The 23,585-nt window shown below is 39.9% G+C and overlaps 1 protein-coding gene across 3 annotated transcripts in view; it reads left to right on the plus strand.

Annotated features, from left to right (window-relative positions):
* CDCA7 (cell division cycle associated 7) overlaps window positions 1-12,571 on the plus strand; it is a 31,449-nt gene extending 18,878 nt beyond the window's left edge. The window contains exons 1-10 of one of the 3 annotated variants that reach the window (XM_081051496.1): window positions 727-852; window positions 4,029-4,154; window positions 4,573-4,809; window positions 7,407-7,643; window positions 7,977-8,054; window positions 8,972-9,166; window positions 9,546-9,683; window positions 10,251-10,400; window positions 10,827-10,963; window positions 11,311-12,571. In XM_081051496.1, the coding sequence (XP_080907622.1) occupies window positions 832-852; window positions 4,029-4,154; window positions 4,573-4,809; window positions 7,407-7,643; window positions 7,977-8,054; window positions 8,972-9,166; window positions 9,546-9,683; window positions 10,251-10,400; window positions 10,827-10,963; window positions 11,311-11,341 (1,350 nt within the window). In that variant the 5' untranslated portion in view covers window positions 727-831 and the 3' untranslated portion in view covers window positions 11,342-12,571. Of the gene's footprint in view, window positions 1-324; window positions 853-4,028; window positions 4,155-4,572; window positions 4,810-7,406; window positions 7,644-7,976; window positions 8,055-8,971; window positions 9,167-9,545; window positions 9,684-10,250; window positions 10,401-10,826; window positions 10,964-11,310 lie in introns of those variants that run through there. The other 2 variants (XM_081051497.1, XM_081051498.1) reach the window with 2 other exon arrangements.
* The last annotated feature ends 11,014 nt before the right edge of the window (window positions 12,572-23,585 follow it).

The raw sequence follows: 23,585 nt of genomic DNA on the forward strand, positions 1-23,585 counted from the left end.
TTACCACATTAATACTCTTTAAGTTTCTATCCACAACAGTCTAAAGATTTTATTATCCCATAGGTCTTAACAGCAGTGCCTTTTTTTCTCCTTTAAAAACCTCAAGTCTTAGGTCAAACAACTCGGTTTCTGTGCTTTCTAGTAAAAAAAACAAACAAAAAACAAAACAGGATTTAACGCATTTTACTGCGTTAGATAATAGCGTGGCTACCAGATAAGAAGTGTTACACCCCGAGATACCCTGGGACAGTGATTGGGCTAATAAAGGGTGGAGTTCGTGCTGGATTCTTAGATTTTTGTTTTTGATAATGTAAACTGCACGTCGCAGTGAAGGTGCTAAGGGCCAAGACTCGCAGGATTCGCGCTGCTCTCCATTAACTCCCAGCTCTACATTTCTCCTCCCAGCCCCGGAATTCATGCAAATCAGCCTGCTAACCCCGGGGCAATACGAACCACTTTCGCGCCATTCGTTCAGGACCGTGCAGCAACGTAAAGAGAGAAGTCCTGAAGCCCCCAAAGGACCACTTTTCCAAGGCAGATTTTGGGGGACGCCAAGGCTATCGGTTGAGTTCAGAACATTGTGGGAGTCTCTTTTTTATTCCGGGGCTGAACGGGTCTCGGCACGGGAGGACCTTTACCACAGCTTGCAGGACCTCGCCCCACCGCGGGAAAGCCGGCCAAAGCCCCGCCCCTCGGGGCCCCGGTCTGCGCGCTGCGCCCGCCCGCCTCGAGGCCTGGGCTCCGGCTCCTGCTGCTCTGTGCGACTGCGGCGCGCGCGTGGCTGCCCGGCTCCAACCTTTCCAAGCTGGGGCCTCGGCTCCCGCCGTCAGCATGGACGCTCGCCGCGTGCCGGTGAGGGCTGGTTGGGTTAACCTGAGGGATGGGCGCGGTGGGTGATGGGTGCGGGCTGACTCCCCCCAACTCCGCCGAGGGAGTGCTGCTCATCAACTGGTGGCCCTCTAGGGCGGCGCCCGTTTAGGCAAGCCCCAGGTTTGATGCATTTGGGGCGAATCGGGGCCTGGAGCCGTGCCCCCCGGGTGTGTGCACCGACGCGCGGGCGGGTCCGAGATTTGAGCGGTTTGCAGAATGGTTGGCAGCACTGGCTAGTCCAAGGCCACGTGTGCCCGAGGTGCACGTGCACCGGGCGCTGGACAGCGGCCGGGGTTGGCTGGTCTCCCCATTGTGTCCGCAGGCCCCCCACTGTGGCCGCCCTCCCAAGCCCGGTCGCTGGAAGCCAGAGGAGCGCCGCCCTCCCGGCTCGATGAGATTTTGCCCTGCAGCCCCCCAGCCATGTCCTGGGTTTAGTCCCAGGCGGGTGGGCGCCTCCACCCGTGTGCATTGGGGAGGAACTAGGGCGCGCTTTCCTCCTGCTTTTGCCCCACCAATGCTTCTTTAAGGTCGGTGGGTTGAAGTTTAGAGGTCTTGCAAACCGTCTCTGTAGAATTTGGGTTGCACACATGGGCGGAGGTGTCTAGTCTCAGGCGGTGATTAAGTGCAATTGAAAGACTTAGTGGTCCAAAGTGTTCCAGGCCGTTTGCTTCCCCCCCCCACTCCCCACCCTTACTCCTGCTGCAGGACGTTGCCTGACTAGAACGTTACTGTTTTGCTCTAACGGAAACTGGAACATAGGGTCTGCCCCAGGAGTGGTTAGAAGGTGGGGGTTGGGTGAAAAGGAAGAGCTTGACAGGCCTGAAATATCTGGGTTGAGGCACGCCCAGGGGGTGGCCGGAGTTCTGAGGGGGAGGGGGCGCGTTGAGGGCGTGGTTTCAGAGACAAACTAGGCTTTGGCTTTCGGGATGAAAGCCGTGTGTAACTGGGCTTGGAATCTGACATGCCTAGGTTCAAGTTTGGACCATCGAGTGACTTGAGAAATCCATTTCACCTTTCTGAACCTCAGTATCCCCATTAGTTAAGTAGACAAGAAATTAATCATGTGAAGGCATACTTAGTGCCTGGCACAAAAAGCACCTACTAAGTGGTATTAGTTATTGCCTGCCTGCCAAAAAAGTTCATCTCAACCATGACCATTTGCCATGCTTCTTATGTGTCTTTTATTCCAAACATACATTTGTCTGGTAACTTAACTCTTGGAATGTGCTGACTGGTTAAAAGCCCAGCGTAGATTTTCCGGACAGCGTCCAATAAAATGCCACCCTTGAGACCATCTTGGGCCTCTGACTGCTTGCAGACAGATTGGTTAGTAAATGGTGATAATTACTGCGGTAATGCAAGAATACTGCTGTTTTAGGAGATTGCAGACTTGAGTTCTCCTTACAGCCCTATGATTTGGGGCAATCAATTTCACCTCCACTGAGCATTGAATTGCCTCAACTGAAAAAAAGGGTTTCTGATATCTCTTTTAATAGTACCTCTACCTATTATCACATTTTCTTGCCTTTCTAAAAGGACAAAAACTTCCTATGATGACTGAGTGAAGTCTACTTAGGAGTATAGGATGGTTGGGTACTATCATCATGAAAATAATTTTATTTGCAAAAGACTGAAAAGAAATGAATAATTTTAGGTATAGAAGAAAGGTCAAGAATGTTCTGTTCATCAAGACAAACAAATGAGAAAGAAAAACTCATAGACACAGACAATAATTTAGTGGTTACCAGAGGGTAAGGGGGGTGGGGGGTGGGAGATGAGGGTAAGGGGGATCAAATATATGGTGATGGAAGGAGAACTGACTCTGGGTGGTGAACACACAATGGGATTTATAGATGATGTAATACAGAATTGTACACCTGAAATCTATGTAAATTTACTAACAATTGTCACCTCAATAAATTTAATAATAATAATAAAAAGAATGTTCTGTTCACCATAAACCTCACATCTTGATATTTGGTGGAACCCATAGCACAGCTTGCCCTTTCAAAGTTTTTAGTGTAAGGAGTCTTCTTTTTTTTTAAGGGTGTGTTTTTCCAGGACCCATCTCCATGTCAAATAGTCGTTTCAATCTAGTTGTGGTGGGCGCAGCTCACAGTGGCCCATGAGGTGATCGAACCGGCAACCTTGTTAAGAGCACTGCACTCTTAACCAACTGAGGTAACCGGCCACTCCTGTAAGGAGTCATTTTTATTTCATGGCCATATTTAAGAAAAAAAAAGGGACTAATCAAACATTTGAGAAATCTCAGTAAATGTTATATGCCAGAAACTGCTGTCTGTTTTTGCATGAGCTAGATGCCAATTGCATTTTCTGATGAGCAGTGCCAGGTTGTTAAGTGTTTATGAATGAAGTATTTTCGTATCTGCAAGTATTTTGAAAGGACTTCTAAAAACTTAAGATGTGTGTAGCAGGGGTCTGCAGAAAAAGCTGAATGTCAGGCCAGGCTAATAGTGCTGAAGTGGAATCAGGCATTCTACCTGGGTTTAGAGTGCTATTGAACCTTTAACTTGGCTCCTAGTACATTTGTTCACTGGGTTGATATATTTGATTTTTAAGGACTTGTGCTGAAATCACTCTACCCTTCCTGGTTGGAACAAGGCCTGTTTGAAAGCCTGCCATCTTGAAGTAGAGGTGCTGCCCAGTTTTTGTAGTTTGGGAAATTAGCATCACAGTACATAGCCCAAAGCTTAACATAAAAAGATCTCATTAGCTTGATTTTGGCTGAAGGAGAGGAGTCACTCCACCATTTTGTACTTTTGAAATTTCCTTTTGGAAGTATAGTCTAATTTTTTTTAAGGGCAGCTTTTAGTAGTTTGGCATTAAGTTCCTTGGTAGCTCAGTATAATGCTAAGATTGGGGCCATTTCAGGTGGGTTAGAGGGGTAACTCTACAGATGCTTGAATAAATTAATAAATGTCATTGCAATTTTCTTTCCGAGGGATCCCTTTTTAGGATTTTACCTAGTTTTGAAAAATATTTTGTAGCAATTGCAAATCCTCCTTTTTCTGCATAGGGCATAAGAAATGGACATATCTACTCTGTGCTGTTTGAACCTACTAAACTCAAAAATGATGTCTTCAGTTAGAAACTGTAGTGAGCATCCCATTTAATAGGATTGCCATTTCCATTTGCAGCAAAAGGATCGCAGAGTAAAGAAGAACTTTGAGAAATTCAGATATATGAAGTTGATTTCCATGGAAACCTCGTTATCCTCTGATGACAGTTGTGACAGCTTTGCTTCTGATAATTTTGCAAACACGGTAAGTGCTGCCTGAGAATAAACAGCATTGAGTCTGCAGAGCTCAAAATGCCCCAAATGCTTTGTGCATGATTAAAACTGCTTGCTTTTTGCCTACATTTCTATACAGCCGTTAAGAAAATACAGTATGCACTGTAATTTCATTTCACTTTTTGCTGTGGTTCTAGGTAGTAATTGTTAGAGGCAGATTAGCTACTTATTCTATCCTTTGAAATGTCGCCTAACCTAACATGCTTGATGATTTGCCATAACAACTCAGAAATCATTTGTAAACCTCTGAACCATTTTTCTTTGTAACAAAAGCTATTCTCTTGTAGTGCACTTGTAAATGTGATTTGCTCTCTGCACGGTTTATGGAAAATTGGTTCTTGAAAAGGGGGAAAGAAATGCACAACCACATTTATTTATTTATTTTACAGAAACCTAAATTCAGGTCAGATATCAGTGAAGAACTGGCAAATGTTTTTTATGAGGACTCTGATAATGAATCTTTCTGCGGCTTTTCAGAAAGTGAGGTGCAAGATGTGTTAGACCATTGTGGATTTTTACAGAAACCAAGGCCAGATGTCACTAAAGAACTGGCCAGTATTTTTCATGCTGACTCTGACGATGAATCCTTTTGCGGTTTCTCAGAGAGTGAGATACAAGATGGAATGGTGAGTTTGAGAATTTCACCAATATCAAGAAGTAAGGTACATTTCAAGGCATGACATACTTGCTTTGAAAAAGTTTTTTCCCCTGTAATTTTCATTTTAGTCATGCCAGAATTTGTTGATCTTTTTAAAATTTGAGAGTATTTTCTTCGTGTCTTAAAGCAGTTTTTACTAATACAATCTTACTTGTAAAACCTTAACATTTCGTAGGCTCTGAAAATCTTGGAAACTGGTAATATAAAATCGCCCAACCTCCAGATTTCCATTGACACAGAAATCTAGGAAGGACATGTTCCTCCAGATTAGCTATATTCGCATTTAAGTTTAGGTACCCAGCCCAGTGCCTGGTATAGAGCAGGCCTTTGGTAAATGTTGTTCCCATCGTGGATCTGTGCATCTGGAAAACCTGTGATAACTCATGTGCAGGAGCTTGAGTGCAGATAATGACAATTAGGGCCCTTCCTGCTTCCACTTTTGCTCCTTGGTCTGTTTTTCCTGTGCAAACTGCCTTACCTTTTTAACCTCTGTCCTCCTGCTCAGGCCACTGCTGCTGCTGAGGCACCTGGGGTCCACTCTCCCTGAGCATCTTGTTTAGTTCTGCAGACGTTTTCTTGTTAGCAAATGTTCTTGACAAAGGAAGCAGTGTGTTGATTTACAGTCTGGTGCGGGCTCTCCAGCTTATTGTGGTCTGACATGGGTCTACTGCTTGGGCCACACTTCAGTGACACTGACATAAGTGAGAGCGCCTGACTAAGGAGTGTTTTATCACCATCTAACTTCGTGGTAATATACTATTTCCTCTAATAAGTGATGTTTGTTTAAATCAGTGCATATTGGAGCTATTGCAAGGGATGGTCTGCAAATCTGGATATGACCCACACATTGTCTACAGCATGAATCACTTCTGGGCATTTTTTCAGATCTTTGTAGATGCTGATTTTTGCGATTAATAAAATGCCAATCGATTTAAAAGTCTTAAGAACTCATAAAATTTTTTTGTTATTTTATAGTCTCTCAGCCCATGCACATTACAAGTACATGAAGAGTAGCAAAAGCTGTGGGGATTTTAGAAATTCTGCAATTTAGAAAAGGGTCTTCCCTTGCTGGCATTTTATGGGTGATGTTTTTTTCTTGTTTCTGTTTAATTTTTCTCAACCATCACCACAATCAATTTTAGAATATTTCCATCACCCCAAAAAGAAACCTTGTACCCATTAACAGTCACTTTGCATTCTTTCCCAACATCCTCAGTTTCTGGCAACCACCAATCTATTTTCTATTGTTATAGATTTACCTATTCTGGATATTTCTTATAAATGGAACCATACACTATGTGGTCTTTTGTGATTGGCTTCTTTCACTTAACACAATGTTTTCAGGGTTTTCCATGTTATGGCAGGTGCCAGTACTTCATCACTTTCTACTGCTGAGTAATACTCCAGCGTGTGAACATGCCATGCTTAGCTTACCCACTCATCAGAAGATGGGTGTTTGGGTTGCTTGTACCTCCTGGCTGTTAGGAGTAACACTGCTGTGAACATTCATCACAAGTTTTTGTATGGAGGTACACTTTTGAGTATATACCTAGGAGTGGAATTGCTGGGTCAAGTAGTAACGCTTTGTTTATTTAACCTTTTGAGGAACTGTTTTCCAAAGTGGCTGCATCATTTTACATTCCAACCAGCAATGTGTATAGGTTCCAGTTTCTCCACATCTTGGCCATACTTGTTATCGATTTAGCTCTACCAGTGGGTATGAAGTGGTATCTTGTGATTCTGATCTGTGTTTCCCCACTGGCTAATTATAATACATATTTAATCATGGAAACCTATATTACTTTGAAATATGATTTTTTTTAAAAAAATTAGTCTTATAAATACGGAATTAGAGCGATACCTAGAGTAGTCAGATTCATAGAAACAGAAAGTAGAATGGTGGTTGCCAGGGCCCCTGTGGAGAGGGGATGGGGAGTTACTGTTTAATGAGTATAGTTTCAGTTTGAGTAACTGAGTATAGAAGATGAGAACATTCTGGAGATGGATGGTGGTAATAGTTGCACAAAAGTATGAATGTATTTAATGCCAGTGAACTGTACACTTAAAATGATTAAAATGGTAAATTTTATGTATATTTTACCACAATTTTTTAAAAAAGTAAATTAAAGCATGGAGGCATCTTTAGTATATTTTAATATTGCCATAAGCATTGAAACCATGTTCATGAGAGCACACATATTTATTACTGTAGGAATTCTTTTAAAAGAATACATAAAGATCTGTTTTTTTAAAAAAAGGGAGCTGGTATTTTCGCATTTAAAAAGAGGGGTGTCTCAGAACCACTGGCCGTGGGGCTGTGAAGATAGTTTAGAACAGTGTGCCCTACAAGGGCTCCCTGAGTTAAACTGCAGTCAGATTGTTGTATTTATTTGTAATCCCTGAGTTTGTTACCCAGAGCTGTCCATTAAAATTGACAGTTAAAGTGGTCAGTTCAAATTTATTTGATGCAAGTGTCTTTTGTTCAGAAGGGATTTTGTAGTCATACTGGTGCAGCCTGTTTGACAGTCAGCAAGTCATTAATGACTAACTGTTCTGATTAACTAGAGGCTGCAGTCAGACCACGCAGGCTGTAGGACCCGCAGTCAGTGCCGGCGGGCCGGACCTCTCCGGGTGGCCATGAAGTTCCCAACTCGAAATACCAGTGGAGCAGCCAACAAAAGACCAGCACCCTCCAAGCCCTCAGAGAGTTCTGTGAATGATTCCAGTTCTGATTCAGAAGATGAAAATGGCATGAAGTTTCTAGAGAAAAGGGCTTTGAATATAAAGCAAAACAAAGCAATGGTAGGTATCTGACTTTGAACTAGTCAGTTCTAGTATGTCCTAGTTATTCAAAAAACTAACTTAGAACTAACTCTTTCTGACTTTTTCTCTAAGCCACTTGTTGCTTATCTACATCAAGAATTATTTTTAGTGTAGCTGTGAAGTCTTTATAATAAGTGCTTTAAAATGTGTTTCTTTCCCTGAACTAACTTCTTTTTAATCTATTAAAGTCTTGGTAAATGTGTAGGGAAAATCAGAAACTCTCTGAGATGTGCTACAGTAATTTCCAGAAGTTGCTCATTTTCAGCAGTTACTATAAACCAATAATTTCTGTTTAATTTCCGTCCTTTTTAGCTTGCAAAACTAATGTCGGAATTAGAAAGTTTCCCTGGCTCCTTCCCAGGACGGCGTTGCCTTCCAGGCCCCAGTGCAGTGAGTGCCAATCCTTGTTTGTTCAGTAGTATTCGGGGTGTGTCTAAGGTGTTGGGATATTTGAAACTCCAGTTTCTTATTTTGTGTGGTCCTCTGGACCGAGAGGAAACAGAGGAAACCTGCTAGTAGGTCTCTGAGAGTTCTTCCTTGTATCCTGGAGTAGGTGTGGCCTCCCCGTGCCATGAAATCCCTCGTAATTGTTTGTTTCTCTCCTTCCCAACTAGACTAAGCCTCTCAAGGGCAGGGAATAAAGATTGAAATTTCTTTCCTGTATCCCCAGCTTTAGCCCATTCCTCCTGCATGGCAGATGCACAGTATGTAACAGATGTTTTTAAAATCTGAGAAGGAAAAAATGATGAGTCATGGCCTAATATATGTGATTCTATTCTAAGGGGCTAATCTGGTGCAACTCGGGAATCTGGTGTGTCTGCTGTGGTACAAAAAACAAAAGACTTGCTTTTCCCCACCTCTCCCTGAGGAGAAAAGGAAGAAGCAAGCAAGGAGTGGAAGAAGGAAAACCATACATAAACATTCTCCTTTGGTGCTCGCTTCGGCAGCACATATACTAAAAACATTCTCCTTTGTGCAGTGTAGGAACAGTGAATATGTGTCAGGACTTAAGAGATACCATAGTAGAAAAGGTGTTTTTGGAAAAGGAGATTCGTTCTTACATCTTTATTATGTGGGTGAATAAGTAGATCATCTCTCAGTTTGAGAGAAACTGGGCTTGATGTTACACAAGCAAAATTACAATGGGTGTATCGTTTTTTGGGGGCTTATTCTCCGTGCATTATAGAAAGGACAAAGAAAATTAGAAAATGCAGCTCTCTCTTTACTTAAACAAAAGCACATAAAGAGAAGGTGCCACTTCTCTTCATTCTGGAATAAATGGGTTCTGCCATATGTGTTTTGTTTAGCAATCAAAGACACCCCGAAGGCGTACCTTCCCAGGTGTTACTTCTAGGAGAAACCCCGAACGGAGAGCTCGTCCTCTTACAAGGTCAAGGTCCCGGATCCTTGGGTCCCTTACTGCTCTACCCACAGAGGAAGAGGAAGAGGAGGATAAGTACATGTTGGTGAGAAAGAGGAAGGCTGTGGACGGCTACATGAACGTGAGTTCTCACATTTGTGCTTGCTCTTTTGTTCCTCTTCGGTAGGCCTAGTATATACACAGCACAGGTACACACAGCCTCAACACCAAATGATTCATGTTAAACATTCTTCTCTAACCATTCAGGATTGGTAATGCCACACAAACTTATTTGATGATTTTTGTTAGTAAGTGAGAGAGCCAAAATTTTTTTCAGCTTTTCTTAGTTATAGGAATCATTTCAATGATGTCCTGTAATCCTTAGTAAACTTACGACTTTCTTCCTCTCCATAAGCCTTAAGATTTCCAGGCTGAATTCTCTGTGAAGAAATTATAAATCAAGTATTTGAGATTCAGAGCTGGGAGAGCCAGTAAGAACACTGTTCATGCTTGTTATGCAGGAAGATGACACACCCAGAGGTCGTCGCCCGGGATCCATGACCCTTCCGCATGTCATTCGCCCAGTGGAAGAAATTACAGAGGATGAGTTGGAGAACATCTGCTGCAATTCTCGAGAGAAGATATATAGTCGTTCATTGGTAAAAGCCTCCACATTCTGTCTGAAAATGTAAACGTCTGTGAGAGAGGAAGAATAGTTTCTATCCTTAGAGTTCTGCTGATGTTCTAAGGATCTTAGCTTATAAGATGTGTGCCTGTGTTTTTTTCACATAAGAGAATTTTGTAGCATCCTTGGGATTTAGCCCTCTTAAACCTTCAGCAGCATAAAATCTTTTAATTTTTAACTTGATGCATTGAGCATATTTACTGTGTATCTATTATGTGTGTCTACATAGAGAGGTACTGGGGATTTGGTGGTGTGCTCAAGATAAATGGGTTTGGGGCAGGAAAGTTTTTTTGCACGATAAGATCTTTTCTTGAAGAAAAGTAGTTTTGATAATATTAATTATTGAGTCTGCCAGGTGAATGAAATCACCCTGCTTGAGGTACTTTTCATGCCCTGGCATATACATGTGTATGGAGATACAAAATGAGATTCAAAATGTCAGACTACCCAACAGGAAGGACATTTCTTGAAGTAAATGCCATTTTTCTGTACAAAGAGCAGTGTTTTTTTTCCCTTCTTATTACTTGCTTATTATTTGTAGGGATCTACTTGTCATCAGTGCCGCCAGAAAACTATTGATACTAAAACAAACTGCAGAAACCCAGAGTGCTGGGGTGTTCGAGGCCAGTTCTGCGGTCCTTGCCTTCGAAACCGTTACGGCGAAGAGGTCAAGGACGCTCTGCTGGATCCAGTAGGTCCCTTGAAGGGGTGGTGTGCGCTCTCGGAGGTCCGCCACGAGCTGATGGGGCCAGAACGGCATCAGCAGAAGAGCTGACTCCTTAGTGTTGTGGGCATGCGTTTCATGGGAGGCAGATGAGTTCCTGCTGCTGGTGCCAGATTGGTGTGAGCCCCTTCCAGAGTGCTCAGAACCCGCCGATAGGGGGGAGTTGGACTCTCCATTCACCCCTGGTAGTTGCTGTGTGACTTTCTGTGCTCAATTTCCCAAGGGAACCTTAGGCATGACTAATGGATTTTAACTGTTAAGATTTTTTTTTAAATAAAAAAAAAAGATTCAAGTGCAATTAATGATACTTATTTTAGGTTAAGTAGAGTCAACTAGATAACTAAGGGGGAAATAGGTTTGATTTAATTGTGCCTTTTCACAATTCTCCTGCAGAACTGGCATTGTCCACCTTGTCGAAGAATCTGCAATTGTAGCTTCTGTCGGCAGCGCGATGGGCGGTGTGCAACGGGGGTCCTTGTGTACTTGGCCAAATACGAGGGCTTTGGGAATGTTCATGCTTACTTGAAAAGGTAAGGGTTGGTTTTTCTCTCTTCCACACCCAAATCTTACCTTCACTTGTGTGTCTTAATAAAATGAGGAAAGAAGTCAGAGTCGTGGTTATCTCTGGGTCGGGGGGCGCGGGTAGTGTTGGAAAGGAGCACAGTCAGGGTCTCTGGGAAACATTTTACATCTTCATTTGGGTGGTGGTGACCCATGTGTGCGCACCTGTAAAATTCAAGTCGTACACATAAGATGTTATGTTATACATGTACGTTATAACTCAGTAAAAGCATCTTTAAAAGAATGATTAGGCTTTCAAAAGAGAGTTCTTAGTTTGAAAACAATATCCTGACATGTTCCCTTTTTCTCTTTTCAGTCTGAAACAGGAATTTGAAATGCAGGCATAACAGTTAGAAGATCCACTGCCTGCCTTCCACTGCACCAATCTTCCTTGTTAAACTTTCCAATTTTGTCGTGTGGTTGAAACCCGAGTTAAGAATTTTGATGGCCAGTCTATTTCATAGGAAACTCAAATCAAGTTTATCTCATTAAAAAGGTGTTTCCAAGCATCGTAGAGCATATTGCTAACCATGCTTTGCCCTGCTATTTCTCCTTTGCTTTCCTCCAACTCCTCACCCCACCCCTCCCCACCCTTTTTCTTTTAGTTTCTGAATTATTTTTAAATGACGGTTTTATGAAAGCATGTTTGATTTAATTGGTGTTCAGATAGCCTTGGAATCCACCTATAAAACCAAGCACTTAGAAACACAGTAATAGTGATAACTAACACATCTTTTGAATTCTAGAGACCAGCTGTCAAAGTTGTTGACACAAAAACAATGGGTATGATTCAGTGTTTTGTACTAGTTGACATTTTTAACAGAATCAAGGCACAAAGTTCTTAAAACCATGTGGAAAAATGAGGCGATTGTTGGAAAGTGGAATATGTTACTTTGGACGCCTCATGAGAATATTCCGTATTTTGTGCTATGACCCAAGTTGTCAGAGCCGAGCCTTGGTGGCTGCTGTCTCCCACCGTGAGATGGGGTGGTGCCTCAGGCTCTCACAGTCCTGACCCGAAAGTTTGCGGGCAGTGCTAGAAGTCATTGCAGAAAAGACATCTAGGGAATTAGGATGGTGAGGCTGATTTGAATCGATGATATAATAGTAGTTTGCCAAATTTATTTCAGTTCATAAATGTAAGGTATTTCAAATCTTGATTGTTTTTGCATGGAGAATTGATACTAATACTAGTCTACAGTCCTTTGCGGCATTTGCTTTCTTGAAGAACTTAGAAGCTAGCCACAGGGTTCATGTTCAGGTTTTAAGCACTTTTAAAACAAAGAGAAGTGCCTTTTTGGAGATGGGTGACTTTCCAGTTTGTTAACTTGACATCGCTGCCAGTTTAGTTTCTGGGCAGATGGCATGTATCATCCATATCCCTCGCCCCTGCTGTTTGCATTAAATCGTTTGGTAGAGGTGAAATCTTAAGTGTCCATTTTGCTTTGCATATGCAGCCTATTGCTGTGCCCATTCTGATGCATAATTGGACCTTGAATCAATAATTGTATATAGAGCTTTTGTTCTGTAATGCTTTTATACAAAGTTTTTATTTTAATAATAAAACATTTTATTCTAGCTTGTCTGCTCTTCTAAATGTTTAATGCTCAATCTTACTGCACTGAATTCTAATATTTAAACAACAGACCCTTTCTAGACTCCCTTTTGGTTTAAGTTTCTGAAGGTCGAGGGCCAGCTCTTTTGAAGAGGGCCAACCTTCGTCTTGTGACTAATAGCTGTGATCAGAGAATCAACCAAGACGGCTACATGGCCAGATACAAAATAATATGTGCTCATGAAGGTTTACACTGTTGTTTTCCTTTACCATTTCCCAACCCAAGAACTGGGAGCAATTTCACAATACCTGCCTTGCTTTTAGCAACCACTGAAATATTTATTAAAGGCACACTGCTTTGAAGTCTGTTCCAGGACTGAGAACAAAAATACAAAAAAGGCATGGTTTGAAAGCTCCCAATTGTTTAGACCAAGTTAGGAAACTGCAGCCTGTGGCCAGATCCTGCTGCAGCCTGTATTCACATGGCACATGAACTACATACGGTGGTTTTTTTTTACATTTTTAGGGGATAGTAAATGACAGTAGGGCCCACAAAGCCTCAAATACCACAATCTGGTACTTGACACAAAATTTGCTGACTCCTGCTCTATAGACTTGTCTGAGAAACCATGTTTACCACACATAAACCCACCTGGGGAGAAGACCAAGCTAAATGAAGTTTTATAACATACTTTATAGATACGATATAAATGGGTACTGGTTTTTTTTGTGTGTTTTTTCCCCCATAAACTTGGAATTTTAAGATCCCAGATTATAATTCAACACTTTTAGGTATGCAATTGGGAAGCTTAAATTTTTGTAGTTCTTCAAAATTTGTTGTTTGGAACATTGTGGTGTTACCATGTTTTACTATTATGAAGTGGAATTAATAGTGGTTTTCCCTAAAAATTAACTTTTTTTCAAAAACCTGTAATGCTCAATCTGCAGAGGCCATTCAGCCAGCTTGCTCCACACCCAAGATGACCCCTGTTCTCACTGACAGGACCTGAGAAAAAAGGCCCTCCTCTGTTTTTGACTAGTAACAGTTGGTTCCTGAGGCCTTAATCTTAAGGATTTACAATCTAGTGGAGAAACAGACAAAAACCTACAAATAACCTCAGTAGGAATGAAGAGAGGGAAAGTAATTGGCATTTTCTTGTTACCAAGCATTTTATAGCATTGAGGGGCCCATGGATTTTGTAATGACTCCCATCTGACAAGGAAACCTATCTCTTGCTCCGTCCCAGCCTCACCTGCAGGGGCCCCAGGCTTTCTCCCATACACCCCTCTGCAAAGCTCCACACAGCATCCTTAGAGCTGAGAGCACTCGTGTTTTGACAGACACGAAAGCATAACAGCAGTCAAGTTCCAGGAATTGCCTTTGTATCTGTCTCCAACCTGGATTTTAAGATGGATTTTAACGTCCAACCCGACGTTAAGATGGTATCCACCTTTATTTCCACTAGTAAGGGGTTCAGAAATGAAACAAACTATAATGGACTGAGTAGTTTCATACTGAATATGGGTAAAGGTAGTAAAGGGGGCTACAGGAGGAGTTTATTTGTTTCATTTTTTGCCTCAAAAATGTTTTATAACTTTTTAAATATTTTTATTAAAATATAGCTAACATACAATATATCAGTTTTAAATGTACATCACGGTTATTCAACAGTACCCACCTGGCACTGTGACAGTTATTACCACATTGATTATATTCCCTGTGCTTTACTTTTTACATCGCCATGACTTTTATAACTACCAATTTGTATTTAATTCCTTCACCTTTTTCATACTCTCCCTCCTGTCTGCAAACCATCAAAATGTTCTTTGTATGAGTTTGTTTCATTTTTTTTTTAAAGAAGTACCCATTTCTTTTTTTTGCTTTTTATGTTTTATTGGGGAATATTGGGAAACAGTGTGTTTCTCCAGGGCCCATCAGCTCCAAGCCGTTGTCCTTCAATCTAGTTGTGGAGGGCGCAGCTCAGCTCCAAGTCCAGCCGCTGTTTTCAATCTTAGTTGCAGGAGGCACAGCCCACCATCCCATGGGGGAATTGAACCGGAAACCTTGTTGAGAGCTTGTGATCTTAACCAACTGAGCTATCCGACCATCCCTCATTTTTTGTTTATTTTTTTCTTTAGATTCCACTTATAAATGAAATCATGACATTTTTCTTTTTTTTTTTATTAAATTTATTGGGGTGACAATTGTTAGTAAATTTACATAGATTTCAGGTGTACAATTCTGTTATTAAACATTTTTCTTTCCCTGTCTGATTTACTACACTCAGCACAATACCCTCTAGGTCCATTCATGTTGCAGATGGCAAAATTTTGTTTTTATACGGCTGAGTAATATTCCATTGTACATATGTATCACTTTATCCATTCATCCATTCAGGGATACAGGTTGACTTCATATTTTGGCCATTGTAAATAATGCTGCAAGGAACATATGGATGAGCACATCCCCTCGAAGTAGCATTTTAGGTTTCTTCAGATAAATACCCAGAAGTAGGATTACTAGGTCCTTCTTTGTCTCTTGTTATATTTTGTTTTAAAGTCTATTTTGTCTGGTAGAAGTATTGCTACCCCAGCGTTTTGTTTGTTTCTATTTTCATGAAGTATCTTTTCCCATCTCTTTCAGTCTGTGTATGTCTTTTAATCTGAAGTCTCTTGTAGGCAGCGTACGAGTATGTAAGGGTCTTCTTACTCATTCAGCCCTGCTATCTTTTGGTAGGCAGATTTAATTCATTTACATTGAAAGTAATTGTTGATAAGTGTGTGGTTATTTCCATTTTATTTATAGTTTTGATTTTTTTTTTCCATCTTAAATCCCTCTGAGATTCCTTGTAATACTGGTTTGGTGATGACGAACTCCTTTAGCTTTTTTTTTATCTGGGAAACTCTTTATCTGTCCTTTGATTCTAAATGATAGCTTTGCTAGGTAGAGTTATCTTGGTTGTAGGTCCTTACTTTTCATCACTTTGAATATTTTGTGCCAGTCCCTCTGGCCTGCAAAGTTTCTGTTGAGAAATCAGCTGACAGTTTTATAGCTCTCTTGCAGGTAACTAACTGCTTTTCTCTTGTTGCTTTTAAGATTCTCTCTTTGTCTTTAACCTTTGACATTTTAATAATGATGTGTCTTAGTATGGGCCTCTTTGGGTTAGTCTTGTTTGGGACTCTGCACTTCCTGGGCTTATATGTCTATTTCCTTCACCACATTTGGGAAGTTTTCCATCGTTATTTCTTCAAATAAGTTTTCAATTCTTTGCTCTCCTCTCTTTCTGGTACCCTTAGGATGTGAATGTTGGTACGCTTGATGTTGTCCCAGAGGCCCCTTAAACTCTCTTCAATTTTGGGGGTTCATTTTTGCTGTTTTGATTGGATGTTTTCTGCTATCTTATCTTCTAAATTGCTGATTCGATCCTCAGCTTCATTTAATCTACTGTTGATTTCCTGTAATGTATTCTTCATTTCTATTATTGTATTCTTTATTTCTGACTGGTTCTTTTTATGTTTCCTATCTCTTTGTTGAAGTTCTCCCAGAGATCATTGAGCATCCTTAAACACAGTGTTTGGAAATTTGCTTGTCTCCATTTTGTTTAGTTCTTTTTATGGAGCTTTGTTCTGTTCTTCCATTTGGGACATGTTTCTTTGTCTCCCCATTTTGACTGCCTCCCTATGTTTGTTTCTATGTATTAGGTAGGGCTGCTATGTCTCCCGGTCTTAGTAGAGTGGCCTTATTTAGAGGTGTGCTATGGGGCTCAGTGGCACAATCTTCCTGGTCTCCTGAGCTGCAAACTCCGGGTGTGTCCCTTGTGTGGGGTGTGTGTCCCCTCCTTTTGTAGTTGAGCCTTGGTTGCTGTTTGCACATCAGTGGGAGAGACTGACTCTCAGGCTCACTGTGAGGCCTGGCCGTGATTACACTGGAGGAGTTGTGGTGCAGGGGCTGACCTTACAGAGCAGGAACTACCTCAGCAGGGCATGGTGCTTGCCCAATCTGCCTCTTGGTATGTTATCCTTGGAAGTTGATGCTCCACATCTGCTCATTTCGAAGCTGGCTACTGGGTGGGCCTGCCCACGGCCACCTCGGAGGGGACCCGCTGCTGGTCAAGTTCAGTCACAGCCCCTGTCCCACCTGGGGCCTCCTGGCAGGACCCACAAAGCAATCTGCTGATGGCTGCTGCCCACACTGCATGGAGGTGCCTTAAGAGGCCCAGCTGTGAACCAAGGCCAGCTGCTGCTAGTGCCAGAGGTACTAGGGCTACTCAGCCAGAGGTATGGGACATGCTCAAACCAGATGCTGCTTGTTTGGGTTCCATGAACCTTTGGAGACCCTAGGAAAGTCTGCAGCATGAGCCAAGGCAGGTGGTTTGTACAAAAAAAGCCACTGGAATCAGCATGGGTGTGCCCAAAAGTTGGGTGGGGCAGGGTCTCAGAATCACCAGAGCGTGGTGAATGAATGAGGTCAGCTGGGTGGAGACTGAGGTATGGCAATCACCTGTGTCTGCACACTGGGAGGGGGAGGGCTCAACAAAGAAAAAATGGCGTCTGCCATCTCCTCCTTCCAGGAGAAAGTTGTTCCTCCAGCCATCATCCTGAAGCCAGACTACTCTGTTCCCCTTCCATATATCCCTGTCACCTCTCCAGCTGCTTCTATCAGTGAGTAAGATTATGTGCGGTTCCTTTAAGAGAAGCACTTGGGACTCCAGACACCCTCTGTCTCACTCAGCTTCAATCTCCTCTGGTTTTCACAACCAGCATTTATGGAGATTTCTCTCCCAGGCACTGGAACCCTGGACTGGGAGCCTTTGTGATGCTGGGACCCCTTGCTCCTTTGGGTAGTGCGGGCGGGGGTGGGGCTGGAGGGGGCGCTGCAGCCGTGATATCCTATCCGATTTTTAAGGGTCACATGGAGGTGTGCAGCTAGCCCGTTCTGCATCTCTGCCCCTCCTACCAGTGTCTAGGTGGCTGTATTTCAGTTGTTGTAGAGCTTAGTTTCAGCAAGACTTCAGGGGATTCTCAATGATCGTTGTTTATGGTTTAGTTGTAATTGTGATGTGATCATGAGAGAAGGTGAGCACAGTGTTTAAGTACTCTGCCATCTTGACCAGAACTCTTGTATCTTATTTTTAGAAGAAAGAAGTGAGGAGGCTTCTGATGGCTCAGAGTCAGGTAGAAAATTGGTTTATTTGCAGACCAGAGGAATGGAGTAAGAGTTCAGTTCTTCAGAGTGGGGCTGGAGAGTATTAGGTTCTGAAAGGAAGGTGATAGCAAGTCCTGAGGTAATAAAAGGTGAACAAGTTTTATATTAATGTTAACCACACATTTATGGGGTAATATCTCAATGATGAGGAAGTAACTACAGAGAAGTTGAGAAAAATACCCTATGTCACATAGCTAAAGTGGCAGAGCTATACTGGTGTATTCCTGTTTTGTTTTTTAAAATTGATGTTGCCTGCCTTAGGAGTCAGAAAAGTGGAGGAGGGGGTTGTTAACTAAGGTTCTGTCAATGAAAACGAGCATTTTGGGTGTGGAGCAAGATGACTGAATGGCTTCTGAAGAAACCCTGTTGAGCAGGGAGACAAGCAGGGCTGGGAAGACGCTAAGAGCTGTGTGGTCAGGAGGGACTGGGAGTGGATTAGTAGGAAACCAGGGTATTGGATCTATCATCCAGCATAGAAGCTGGAAACGCCTTAGGCTTTTAATTGGAGGGCATTACAGTCCCCTGGGTAGGGGAAGACTCCTTAGATTAACTATTACAAGGTTAGGGAAGGAGAAGCACAAGAGGACGGCAAAGAACTTCAAAGGAGGTGTTGCTATGAGACAAAGGAGGATGGACTAAAGCTTGGAGTGGCAGTAGGGAGCTGCGGATCTTTGCTTGGGAATGTGCAAGGAATGGACTCTTGGTTGCAGAGACATTGGCAAGTTCCAAGTAGAGGCCTTTATCCATGATAATATTCAGGCGATGCAAGACTTGTTTGTAGGAAAGAGCAAAAAACAAAGGAGACACCACTTAAGGCTAAAAGTCACTAACATTTGGGTTTTGTCAATCTCCCTTGCGTTTTGTTTTATATGGTAGCATTTGTATTATATGTGCAACTTCTTTAGCACTAAGAATGTCAAAACATTTTAAATGGCTGTCCAGTGTTTGTTTATATGGATGGTCCACAACTTAATTCCAAATCTTAAAGTATCTGGATTATTAACAATCTTTTGCTATTATAAGTGATGCTATAATTAGTATTGTGCCTAAATCTTGGGTTAAAATAGATTTCTAGAAAGTGAAGTAACACTTAATTACAGGGATGGAGGAAGGTAGGAGACTTGGATTTTGGAGAGTGGTGTTGGTCTATAGACCTAAGCTGCTCAGAATTCTAGGTGACCTCCTTGACTAGTCACCAAAATGGGAGGCATGACTCACTGTAGGTTAACTCAACCCGTAAAATTGCAAATGTGAGTAGCTGGCTACATAAGAAACATTGTTTTATATAATCCTGTGAATTTGCTGGAAGTGTTCATGGTCAGATGAAAGTACCTGCTGATAATACATGATTTCCGTCTCCCCCCCTTTTTTTCACTCTTGCAATTCAGTGGGAATTTAAAAAATCATTTTTCCTGTGGAGTTTCCCATATTTTATGATTTGCAGCCCCATGGTATCATTTAACATGTTCTGCTGGCTTCGTTAGATCTGGAAGCTTAATCTGGTTCATATGCAGCAACAATACTTTATCCATAGTTTTGTGTACTGACATAAAAAGGCTCTTTCTATCCTGTTGTTTCTCTTTTTGTATTGTTAGTGGCCACTGAGGAACATTTCTTGTAAATTCTCTTTCCTTCTTCATTAATCAACTGGAAACTTTCCCTCATCAACTATTTAATTATCTTAGGTAGAGTTTGTACAGAAAGGGTGTATTAAGGATTTGATTTTTTTAAACCAGTTTTCAGAATAAAAAGTCAGCTCTCTAAGCTTTCTAGTATCCTCTAATGGTGCCTGCCAAGGTTTTTGTTTGGTTGGTTAGTTGGTTAGTTGTTTTTTAAGTATTGCATGAATGCTTGGATTTTTCAAATATTTGATGTGTTTCAGTCCGTTGCAGTTATTATTTTTTTTTTTTTTGAGGCCCAGTGAGAGCCTCTTCATGTAGTCTCCTGCATCCTTCTGATATGACCCCAGTGGTCTTTGATAATTTCCTTTGTTTTCTGGTGAGACAAAATATTCCAGGCTCACCTTATACATTTTCTGCCCCAAACCTAGAATCAACCATTTCTCCTAACGGTTTTGTTTTCAAAACATGTTGCTTGCATATCTATCTATTATCTATCTGTATATTATATACATATATACACAACTTATGTAAATGTGCTTATGTATAAGCAACTATATAAATATATTCATAATATTACTATATATACATATATATGGTTTCAGAATAATAATGCTTGTTACTAAAATATTAATGTTATTACTGAAAACAGTTTGTAAGATTTTTTGTTTTGGTCCTTAACATAAGGTAAAAAAATACTGTTGGTAAAAAATACTGTTTTTAAAATCATTTCAAACAGTTCCTGTTTACATAGTTAAGTCACCAACTTGATACATTGTTAGGTTCATTTGTTTTATTTTGCTTTTGGTTTTAAAGATTGCTTTTTTAAAAATTAGGATTTAATTTTTTTTATAATGATGTGAAACAGTTACATATTTTCAACTTCAAGCCCACAAAATAAGATGTTGTTTTTAAAGAAATCTAGATGATATCCCTGTCCTTCCACCCTGACCCTTCTCTTCCTTTACAGGTAAACATTTTTTTAAAAATGTATGACTTATACTTTGATTTTCAAAAATATAAGCAAATATACATATATATAAACAAAAGTGTATATATATATGTGTGTGTATATATATATATATATATATATATATATATATATATATATATATATATATATATACCCTCCTCTTGCTTCTCAAATAAATGGCAGCATTAGTACTGTATTTCCCCGAAAATAAGATCAGGTCTTATATTAATTTTGGCTTCAAAAGACACATTAAGGCGTATTTTTAGGAGATGTCTTATTTTCTCATGTACAACAATCTACGTTTATTCAAATACAGTCATGCCGTCTTTTAGAACATCGTCATAACGTACTAAATGTGTCTGTCTGGCTGATGATCTTAAATGGGGCTTATTTTCGGGGAAACATGGAATGTACTACATACTTCTTCTATCATGCTGTTTTTACTGAACTATACAGTATATGAGAGAGATAAATATAATTAATTTTATTATACAAAGAATATTGCACAAAGAATTATGAAGTATATTCACATATATGAACATGGAACTAAGCTTTGAAGTTTCAGAAAAAGTGATACTGTGAAAAGTGTTTTTCTCTCCTACTCAAACACCCAAGCATACAGAGTGTTCTGTGAGCTTATGCTAAGGTAGTCGAATTCTCTTTTCTTACATGCTTAGTAGGCGAGCCATATCAGCAAGAACGAGTATTTCAGTTTTTTCTTATTTTTATTTGATTACACATTCTTTAATAGACTGATCCTCAAGTTTGTCTTTTAAATTGAATAGCTGTAAATGTTTCTCACTTCTTGGAGACCATCCAGTATTGCTTTTAAAAATGTAATAATCACCACTGGAGCTTGCCTGAATTTCCAAGACATGACCATTTTGAGTATCCTAGTGCTTAAGGAGGAAAAATATGTAAATAAAATTCCTTTATGCAAATGCTTCCTGCAACTCTCATTGCCAGCCAAATTCTTGTAAATCATGATAAACAGATGCTACTGAATAAATGACTAAGTAAAATTATGGAGATAGATTCTATTTATCTTATTTTTCAGTGTTGGGGAGGGAGAAAAGGATATTAACTAAATTTTATCTGTCTGCATGATGATTAGGGCAGACAGCAAGAACTCTATTAATTGATTTCAGCAAGGCCAGATGTGGGACTCTTACCCTCCCTGGTAAAGGAGGGTTTCTATTGCAACTTAGTTTGCATTACGAGAGAACTGGGTTTTGAAAACAATCCAATATCAAGCTTGCTTAGTCTTTGTCTACTGTTTATCTTTTTTTTATACTTTTTTTCTTAATTAAAAAATTGAAGTAAAATTCATATAACATAAAATTTACCATTTTAACTTTTTAAGAAGTACCATTTGGTGGCTTCTAGTACATTCACAAAATTGTGCAACCACTGTTACTATGTAGCTCCAGAACATGTTCATCACCCCCAAAAGAAGCCAGGTACTCATTACATACTCACTCCCGTTCTTCTCTGTCCTACTCATCCCTTGGCAACCCATCTGCTTTCTGTCTCTATGGATTTGCCTATTCTGGACATTTGGGAACATACAATGTGTGGCTTTTTGTGTCTGGTTTCTTTCACTTAACATAATGTTTTCAAGGTTCATCCTTGTAGCATGTATGGCCATATAATATCTTTTTATGGATGTACCACAATTTATCCATTTATCAGTTGATATCCAGATATTTTGGCTGTTTTCGCCTTTGGCTATTGTGAAAAACACTGCTGTGAACATTTGTTTATAAGTTTTTGTTTGAATACTTTATTTCAGTTTTCTTAGGTATACATCTAGGAGTGAAATTGCTAGTCATATAGTGACTATTTTTAATTGTTTGCGTGACTGCCAGACTGTATTTTCACTTGCTTGACTGAGTTCTTTGATGCACAAAAGTTTTTATTTTAATAGAGTCCAAATCATCTATTTTTCCTTTTGTTGCTTGTGTTTTTGGTATTATACCTAAAAAATCCATTGCCAAATCTAACAGGATGAAGATTTATACCTATGTTTTTCTTCTAAGAGTTTTATAGTTTTAGCTGTTACATTCATTTTGAGTTAATTTTTGCATATGGTATGAGGTAAGGGTTCAAATTCATTCTTTTGCATAGGGATATTTAATTGTTCCAGCACCATTTGTTGAAAAAACTCTTTTTTCCCCCATTAAATGATCTTGGCACCTTTATTGAAAGTCAACTAATTATAAAGTATGGATTTATTTCTGGACTCTCAATTCTAGTCCATTGATCTTTATGTCTATCCTTGTGCCAGTACCATACTGTTTTGATTATTATAATTTTGTGGTAAGCTATGAAATTCAGAAGTGTGATCCTTCCACCTTTCTTCTTTTTCAGGTTGTTTGGACTATTTGTGGTCTTTTGTAATTTCATATGAGTTTTAAGATCAGCTTATCAATTTCTGCAAAAAATGGAAGTTGGAATTTTGATAAGGATTGCATTGAATCGGTAGTTCAATTTGGAGAGTATTGCCACATTAATAATATTAAGTCTTCCAATCCATGAACACGGAATGTCTTTCCATTTATTTAGCTCTTCTTTAATTTCTTCCAGCAATGTTTTGTAGTTTCCAGTGTACAAGTCTTACATCTCTCTAAATTTATTTTCAAGTATTTTATTTTAATTGATGCTCTTGTAACTGATATTATTTTCTTAATTTTATTTTCAGATTGTTTATTGCTTGAAGTTACTGTTATTTTTAAGGGAACTGTTTTCTTACATCCTTGAGAACTTTTGCTAATTCTTTGGATTTAACAGTCACTCTCTGACCCTCCATCTTTCCCAAATGCTAAAGGATGTTACAACCCTCCTAACTTTCACTCATCTTGATATGAGCATTTCAATACTTTCTTATTAACAAGAAGTTCCTGCTCTTAAATTAACTATAGATAATGGTTATTTTCATTTGAAAATGCTGACTGAAGTGTTTGGAGGAGAAAAAAAGAGAGGTGGGAAATAAGCTTATATTATATTTTAAAATTTATTCTTTTTTTTTTTTTTTTTTTTTTTTTTCAGAAAAAAATGAAATTGTCATTTATTTTCCAGAGCTAGAGATTCACTTTTTTTTTTTTTTTTTTTTTTGTATTTCTGTATTGTATTTTATTTTTTTTTATTTTTTTTTTTTAATTAATTTATTTATTAGTTTCAGGTGTACAAAACAAGGTAATACTTAGACGTTCATCATTTATATCCCTCATACTGTGAA

Source organism: Rhinolophus hipposideros, assembly GCF_964194185.1.
Source record: "Rhinolophus hipposideros genome assembly, chromosome: 6".
Lineage (NCBI taxonomy): Eukaryota > Metazoa > Chordata > Mammalia > Chiroptera > Rhinolophidae > Rhinolophus > Rhinolophus hipposideros.